At 41.5% G+C, this 9282-nt stretch overlaps 1 protein-coding gene across 5 annotated transcripts in view; it reads left to right on the top strand.

Moving 5' to 3' along the window:
• CYRIA (CYFIP related Rac1 interactor A) overlaps window positions 1–9282 on the top strand; it is a 105258-nt gene that overhangs the window by 71591 nt on the left and 24385 nt on the right. For 4 of the 5 annotated variants that reach the window (XM_024118751.3, XM_055089054.1, XM_024118752.3 and 1 more), the window contains one exon: window positions 8992–9071. In XM_024118751.3, the coding sequence (XP_023974519.1) occupies window positions 9002–9071 (70 nt within the window). In that variant the 5' untranslated portion in view covers window positions 8992–9001. Of the gene's footprint in view, window positions 1–8991; window positions 9072–9282 lie in introns of those variants that run through there. The other variant, XM_055089055.1, reaches the window with a different exon arrangement.

Here is a 9282-nt window from a genome sequence, read left to right as displayed (position 1 = left end):
AACAAATGCTGGAGAGGGTGTGGAGAAAAGGGAACCCTCTTGCACTGCTGGTGGGAATGTAAATTGATACAGCCACTATGGAGAACAGTATGGAGGGTCCTTAAAAAACTAAAAATAGAACTACCATATGCACCTTATGTTTTTTTTTTTAATTAATGTATTTTATTTATTTATTTTTGGCTGCGTTGGGTCTTCATTGCTGGGCGCGGGCTTTCTCTAGCTGCGGCAAGCAGGGGCTACTCTTCGTTGTGGTGTGCAGGCTTCTCATTGCGGTGGCTTCTCTTGTTGCAGAGCATGGGCTCTAGGCACACGGGCTTCAGTAGTGTGGCACACGGGCTCAGTAGTTGTGGCTCGCGGGCTCTAGAGCACAGGCTCAGTAGTTGTGGCTCACGGGCTTAGTTGCTCCGTGGCATGTGGGAACTTCCCGGACCCGGGCTCAAACCCATGTCCCCTGCATTGGCAGGCAGATTCTCAACCACTGCGCCACCAGGGAAGCCCCAACCCTTAAAAAAAATGAATTTGTCCCATTTACTTTTTGTGTTAATGGACAGAGCAAGAGCTTGACAGCCAGGACACCTTCCTTCCCGGACCCGGGCTCAAACCCATGTCCCCTGCGTTGGCAGGCAGATTCTCAACCACTGCGCCACCAGGGAAGCCCCAACCCTTAAAAAAATGAATTTGTCCCATTTACTTTTTGTGTTAATGGACAGAGCAAGAGCTTGACAGCCAGGACACCTTTCTTCTGGCTCCTTCTTTGGCCCTAATGTATTTTGGGTCCTTGGGCAAGTGCTTTTTTGTAAATAAGAGCTTTAAAAAGATGACCCCGGTTCTAATATGGAATGTATTCTGAGGACATTTGGGACTTCCATCTGGAAGACCCTGGGAAGGACACTTACTATACCTGACCCACATGTTCTGATCTGTAAAATGGGTCCAATATCACCTTCCCTACCTTTGACACATGCTCATGTTGAGGATAAATGAGGCCAGACACATCTTTGACAAAGATGTGGTGTTATATAAATATACATCATTGTTGTATTCATGATTGGTCTGGGGCTTATATGCTAACTATGTTGCAGAAAAATATTAGGCTCAGCCAGGACTCCTTAATCCCCCAAATATGGAGTTATAGATAAAAAAATCTAAGTCTTTGATTTCTAAAGTCTTTGTACCAGGGATGCTAAACATTTTAGATTCTGAAAGGTATTGTCTCATTCAGAGTGCTAAGAAAACCCATCCCTTCTGGTAAAGGCATTGAGTATTTATCATCTTAGACCTTAAGAAAAATATTAGCAAATAGAACCATGTAGGGCTGCTGTTCTATTTTTTCTCACTTTCTGTTCTGTGTTGATAAAAGGTGGTATTGGCTTAGAAAGTCTCCTTTCCGATAGTTATAGCTCCAAAAGAAATTGTCTAGGTGCTTGTTCTCTAATCATGAAAATTGGACATGGAAATCTTGTTGTACACAGGCAAAGGTCAGAATTCACAATGCCCACACCCTGGGCCTGAGTCCTTTTGTTATGTCTTACTTATAGTAAACAAATAAATTTCCTCACCAACTATGGCCACCTCTTTTCAAAGTCACTTCTAGTTGATTTTATTTGGTTTTACACTCTGGGAATACAGCTAATCTTATTATTTTTTTTCTTCCAAACAAGAACCGAGTTCTAAATAGGAGAAAAAAAAACGTGCATGTGCGTGTCTGTGTGTGTGTGTGTGTGTGTCTGTGTGTGTGTGTGTGCGTGTGCGCGCGCACTTTCATCCCCTTCTCTTTTTTGGAACTGAAATGTTAGCAGAGAACAATTTCTGTAGGAGGGTCATCATTTTCTACTGAGCAGCCTTAGAGCCTAAAACCATGGAAGTGGTTTTGAGCTCAGAGCCAAGAAAGTAGTCATAGAAAATACCATGCATACATGCCAAATCGTCACCCCTGGGAGATGAGAGCCTCCCTTGGCAGGGACATGCGGGCAGTCTTTAAAGGCACTATTAACACTCCTACAGTGACTAGAGAAACGCCCTCCTTCTAGACAATTTGGAAAAAAATGTGAAAGGATCCATTTCAAAATTGTATTGCTGTACGTGAACCTTGAGGAATAAGCCTTCTGTCTTGGGAAGGCTTTACCAGTCACCCAACTCGTGTCTTTTGTTCCCTTCTCACTCTAGATCCCCCAGCTGGAGGCGTCCTCTCTGGCAATACAGATTCCCAGGGTCCTTCATGCCTGGGTGGAGTTCCCTTCGTCTGTGATGCTCATTTTTCTGGAAGATTCCACCCCGCATGGTTTTCTGTCTTCTCTAAATTCCTAGAGAAATACGTCTTTCATTGTACATGCCTTGGGGGACTGCTAGTGTAGAGCAGGCCGCTTTGGAATCTGACAGAAACTATAGACTCTCTCCCCAGAGAAAGGAGCATGTATATACAATAATACATTATCCAGCACGCACTTTCCACAGACCACGGACTCTCGGGATCCCCACACGGGGGCCTCCTAGGGATCTGAAATCCCAGGTCTCCTCCTGTGGGGAAAAGAGCATGGACTTTGAGTTCCCAGATGCTCAAGCTCTATCTTTTATTTTCCTGTAGTCTTCAGAAAGATGCTTAACCAACTAAATTTCTTCTTCTTGCAATACATGAGGAGAATTAGAGCTACCTGAAGGGTTGCTGTAAGGTTTGAGTGAACTTAAGTGTGTGAAAGCTCCGAGCACAGTGCCAGGCACACAGTCGACCCTCAAAAAAACGTGCATGCTCTTGGCCCTCTCATATATCATCATCATCATCACTCTGGTTGGTACTTACTGTGTAACAGGTACATACTGCTACTTTCCCATCCAGTTAACATTTTGGAGCCCTTACCGCTTACCGGAAGCTTGTTGTGTGCTTCCACGTCGATTACATTCTTAATTTGGACTCGTGCTGTCTCCCTAGACAGCATGTGTGTCACTGGAGCACTGCAGCCATGGCTCCTGTCGTTGAAAACCCCACTCCCACAGGCCGCAGGTATGGGTGTTCAACCAGTGATGGGCTACTTCCCTCAGGGCAATTATTCAAGGTGGTGTTTTTATTAGAAAACCAAAGGGAAGAGAAGAAACTTCCCATCAAACTGTTACCAGATGCCCTTTAGGGAGGATAGGAGTTCGATTTTTCCTTTTATTTAGGTAGATCACTGTCACCAAGAGAGTCAGTGCTGAGGAAGGTAAGCCATGTTCTCCTGGGACCTGAGTGGGCAGTGAGCCTGACCGACCCCCTCTTTTGACTGTTGGAAAATCTGTGTTGCCCCTTTGCCCTTTGGCATTTCATTCCTTCTCAGTAGAGATATTTCTTGAGTTCCTTTGGCAGGTTTTCTTCATTAGATATTTGTGTTTTCCTTGGACTTTGTGCTCTATTTATGAAAAGGGGTAAACATAGACACAACCATTTGGTTAAAAATTGAAGTTTTTGATGATTTTTTGAGTATTTATTAAAAGGGTGATCTCCTTACCGCTATTTTCAAAAGCATTTGTTTCTGCTTGGGATTTTTGTGTTGGAAATGGGAATTATATAGCGTTATCTGAAGACCCAGCCTCTAACTGTCACACACTTATATAAATATTGTTCTCTTGAAAATTTAGTTTTCTTTCATAAAGATTTATATTTTTAGGGCCTTCCCTGGTGGCGCAGTGGTTGAGAGTCCGCCTGCCGATGCAGGGGACGCGGGTTCGTGCCCCGGTCCGGGAGGATCCCACGTGCCCCGGAGCGGCTGGGCCCGTGGACCGTGGCCGCTGAGCCTGCGCGTCCGGAGCCTGCGCTCCGCAACGGGAGAGGCCACGACAGGCCCGCGTACCGCAAACAAAAAAAAAAAAAAAGAAAAAAAAAAGATTTTTATTTTTAAAATCAGCTTCTGTATTTAATTTTAATACATTTAAGTTTTCTAATCCCTAAAAAACATATCTTCCTCTTAGATACAGTTTGAAGATAAAGTAAGAAAAGGTATCTAAAATACAGTCTTTGGCATGTAGGAAAATCTCTTGCAGTGCTAGCTATTAATATCTTTAAATATTTACCTGATTATAGCTTGACGTTAAAGCAGTTCACATAAAGAGTCATGGATTTTGGGAGACCAAACCTGAAATATCAAGAAACATGCAACTTATATGATTCTGGGGATGTAATACTTCTTTGATTCCGTGAATAACTTAAACCATGAAACGAGTTGTAATGCTGAATAATTACAGTTAATATTTGCGCAGTATTGAATAGTATTTTACACAGCGGTTTTACACTCATTTCAATAGTCTTTGCAAGAATCTCATGTAGAAGAGATTATTATACTATTGTTGTTGTAGGTGAAGAACCAAGACTCAGAGCTACAGTGCCTTGCTCTAGCATAATGGGGGAGTGAGACGGTGCTTCATATTTGTGTGGCTTTTTCAAACTCTTCTCTAGGAGCTCATCATTTACCACTTACACTATGCATCTTCTGATAATATCAGTGGGCCACATTTTTATTTTAGCCTACTCTGTGCTACAGATCCTCAAGACTGTGTCTTAATCTTCATCAGTAAGTCCCAACCTACAGTGCTCTGGGAGAACAAGCCCAGCAAAGAGCGAAAGCCGTCATTCCAGACGGCCACACACCTTCACTTTGGTAGAGCAGGGACAGTCCTGGAGAACCCGGTCATGGAGGAAGACAGGTGTCTCTAAGAGCAAAAGGCCATCTAGAGTGGCCACAGATGGAAAGAGGACCACCTTCCAATGCCAGTCTCCAAAGCAGGAAACATCCCAAGTAAGAGCCAGAAAGAACGTTTGCAAGGCCCATCACCTCATGAGTACTTATCCAACTGGCATCTCCTTCCCTCTGTCTTCATCTGAGAGACCAAATCTCGTGATCTTCCCTTGCTCTGCCCCTACCAGACCCTCCTAGAGGGAGTGAATTCCGATCTCACAACACTCACGGGCACCACTGCAAGCTATGTCGTGTCCCAGGGCGGTTTCACTTTGAGATGATCTCTGAAGATGTCAAGGGAGACATTGTGTGTGTGTGTGTGTGTGTGTGTGTGTGTGTGTGTGTTAAAATAAGCCTAAGCTTTATAATATAGACAGCGTACTAGTTTCAAATAATAAACATGCTTTATAAATTATTGCTTGAGCTCCCTTAGGCCTGGAATCCTTCTTAACACCCTCCTTTATGAATTCTATTCCTAGTATTTTAGTACTTTCACATCTGTATTTTTTGCTGTACTTCTCTCTTCCTTCATATTGGTTCTCCATCTCCTCCTTTATTATTGGGGAGACCTTTCCTATCCCTTGAACTTAATAAGCAGCTTCTTTACCTGTAGAAACTGCCTAGAATCATCACCTGCTGGATTGCCTTATTGTTTCTGATATGAGCTCCCAATCCATAATGGAGCGTGGCAAGGATCTGGCAAGTTCCTTGGGACTGACCCAGCAGCAGGTCACATTAGGAGTGTAGGCATGGAGTTACCAGACAGAACATGGAAACCAGAGTCCCCGGCTTCCCTAAAGACAGCCTTGGACTGCCAGCCAGGCTTCTCTCCCCGCCTTGTAGCTGTGAAAACACTGCTGTACCCATGGGGGCGCTAAGACTGCTCATCCTGAGGTGTAAGTGTCAGTTTGCTGTCAGCTGGAGGAGATTTCTCTTTGTCTCAACTCTCTCTTAGCCATGATCACTATTTCTTTTTCTTTTTTTTAAAAAAAAGCTGTACTTCTCCAGTGTAACCTGTTTGTCTTTATTTTCTGAACACCAAATCTTGAAAGAGACTTTTTTTTCCCTTTGCTTTGGCACGCGGAAGCTTAGATCCTAATTGATCTCCAACAAATGTGAAGATCTTACTGCCTGGATGACCTATAGTTCATGTACTACTTGCCTCTCTACCTTCATCTTGCTATTCTCCTTTTATTTTCCTCTTCCCCTCACTTTCATTATGTAAGCATTTGCATTTTCTAATAGTGTATGATAACTTATCTTAAATTCTTTTATTGAACAAAATCAACTATTAAAAAATAATCCTCACAGTGATTAACTAAGCCATCTCATTAGTGACATGGTTCATAGAAATGTTATTTTGTATGCACTTAGGAGCTGTTTGAAAAGATTGGAGAGGCTCTGTCATGAAGAATGTAGCTGGGGGTGTAGTAGAAGCTCTTTGGGTGAGGGTCTTCCCAAGTGGAGCCCGAGGTCTGGTAAAAAACAACCATGGTCTCTACCCAGTGCCCATCACACAGATGGGCACTGGGTAGAGCCCGAGGTCTGGTAAAAAACAACCATGGTCTCTACCCAGTGCCCATCTGTGTGATGCCAACTTACTTTGCAGACCTTGAACCAGAATATATACTTCCATGAATTCTTGTCCCATTGGAGGGGAGCGATAAGCATCTTTTTTTTTTTTCTCCATGAAGGAGATGAACTATTTCTGTGTTTATTCAAGGAGCTTGTATTGAAATGCATGTTTTCTAGGTTCCATAGGACTGGACTTGACCCCTAATACTACATGATATCCCATAATTATCAATTATTGTCCCAGACAGTTCCTGTTTGGGGTGTCAAACATCTAGAGTACATCTAGAATATTTCCAGTTAGTTGACCTGGGTTGTTGTTAGAATCATGCTTCAAAATATTGGACTGTATTAGTTAATCAGCTTAAGTAACGTTTCGAACAGATAGAACTCTGCAGCCAGCTAGTATTTGGATGTATTTCCACATGTGTTTATTTCAATCGGTTACTAATTTTAAAGGCTTAATGTATTTCCCACCCAGGCACTCTGACAGTAAAATCCTACACAAGTCAGACTTTTAGGAGGAAGCTAAATCCATTCAGGTCTCTTGTGACATGTTAATAGCACAAAGCTAGGGAAATTAAGAATATTTAACTTCCATCAAGGCATTTTATATGAAAGTCAGGGCTGCTACTAAACAGTAGAATCATCTTCATACAAGAAGTGCCTCCGGGTCTGAGTTGGAATTGTTCATTAAATTGGAAACAGATTATTTCCTAGAGACCCAGGAGGATTTGTGAATGTTGCCCAGTGGCAGGGATGGGCTATACCAGTTCTGAGTTTTAATCTGGCAGAACCTGTCTCATACAGGGCTTTGCTCAAAAATACCTTAAAAGAAAATGTGCATAAAGGCAAGGGAGGAAGAAACTGACAGAAAGAATAGGGGCGATCCTTTTGGAAGAGAGAAGCATAGTGTTTGCCTCCTATTGTGTGTGTGTGTGTGTGTGTGTCTGTATGTGTGTGCATGTCATAGATGCCCAAACATTCATATATTTCAAGATGGGCAAGGTCTAAGAGGTATCTATTCCAACCTTCTGCCCAACTCATTTTTATAATATTTTTCAGGAGTAATATACCATATTTCTACTTAAACACCACCAGTGACAGGAGACACTATTTCACAGGGCAAATCGCCCAATGTGCCGACAACCCTAATGGTTAGAAATTTTTTCACGACACTGAATGAAGATCTTCCTCATTATTTCCTCATCGGTTCTAGTTCTCTTCCCTAGAGCCACATACAACCTCCCTCATCCGTTTTCCATAGGAGAATTCTAAGTAAGTATTTGAAGGCTGTTAAGATAATTATCATGATGATGACGGTGGTAATTATCATGTAACGTGCCTTGAGCACTTCCTATAAGTACGGTGCTAAACACTTTATATTTGTATTCATTAATATTCATGATTGATGAAATAGATACATTTCAAAAATTCTTTTTACAGATGAGAAAACTGAGGCTTAGAGAGTAAAGTACCTTGCCTTGGATAACAGAGCTAACAGGAAACAGAGCTAGGATTGCAAACAGCCCTCCCTAAGCAGACTCTTTTCTAGCTTCACGTTAGTGACTTATACCGTGAATGATGTCTGCAAGTGTATGAGTTATTTTCTCAGAAGGGGGGATTATGGAGACTAGATTATACCACCTTCTGCACTTAAGGGAACTGCTTGTTATGTATTTTCATGCACAATATCATCCTTTTCGTATATTCCTCTTTCATCACATCTTTCTTAGAGTGGCATATCTTTTTAAATGCCTGTAGCAACATAAATACTGTCAGAAGCCATGTGGATAGAAAATTACGTCCCTGCAGTTCCCTTTTACGGGTCCAGTGATTTTTCAGGTCGATCCTTCACAAACTGAGGTGTCTGAATCATGAGTTAGAAAAATGCCTACCAAAGAGCACAGCACCCAGCATCAAATCACAGCTCTGTAAATACGTGTAGAATAAATGAATGGACAGTGGCCTCCTGAAGAAGATGATTTAACGTCTAGAGCTGAGAGCAGTAGAAATTTTGCTATTTACTTAAATAATAACTACATTTTCCCTATTTTTTCAGGTTGGGATTGCAGATATGTAACAAATTTGTATTTCTCTGTAGACTTGATTCACCCTTGCAAATGCCTCAGGCTGTAGTTTCATCGACGAAACTTTTTGGATGTTATACCTTTCCGTTTCTACACTTCATGAAGTACCTAATTTCATTACCATTGAAATGTCAAATTGCAAGAGCCTCTGACTTGCCTGGGAAACATGACCTCCTGTACAGGCTAAGAGGGGTTCCTGGGAGTATAAATCTGTTTTCTAAACTCTTTTCCTCAGGAACTTTAAGAAACTTACCTTTTTGGATAGGTATTTTTATAATGCCCTCTCTGTTCTGCTTGTTCATTGACATGGTAGGTTCCCACATCAATGGAACAGAAACAAAGCGAAGCTGAAATATTAACCATAAGGATTCAGGGGATTAGTGAAGGGGAAAGGGAAACAATTTGTAAACTCCGCCTCCTATGACTAAAATACCTAATTCTTTGAATAAAAAATAGTTGCTAAGTTACCACTCATCACCTGGTATAAAGATACTTTCTATTGGGCCTTCTGATGTAGTTATAGGCGTTCAGTGGTATTTATGCAAGTTATTAAAAAATATCCAATCTTTTAAGAAGCTTGTTTTTTATACTGCTAATGGTATTTGGTTTTGTGTTGCCTCTCCTAGGTTTGCTGGGATGGGAAACCTGCTCAAAGTCCTTACCAGGGAAATTGAAAACTACCCACATTTTTTCCTGGATTTTGAAAGTAAGTTCCAAAAATTCAAAGATTATGATGAAAACTTTTCACTTTCTTTATAGCTTGTTGATAGGGAAGTTGTAAGATAAAGATTGTGTGTGATACTTAAACCACATCCAAATGTCACTCTGCATTTCTCTGAGTCTTCAAAGATCATTTCCTTCTTTCTTTTCATACATTTTTTTTTTTTTTTTTTTTTTTTTTTTTTTTTTTGTGGTAC

The sequence above is a fragment of the Physeter macrocephalus genome, chromosome 12, assembly GCF_002837175.3.
Source record: "Physeter macrocephalus isolate SW-GA chromosome 12, ASM283717v5, whole genome shotgun sequence".
Lineage (NCBI taxonomy): Eukaryota > Metazoa > Chordata > Mammalia > Artiodactyla > Physeteridae > Physeter > Physeter macrocephalus.
Note: the sequence above shows the minus strand (reverse complement) of the source record. Positions and strands in the feature narration are given on the sequence as shown.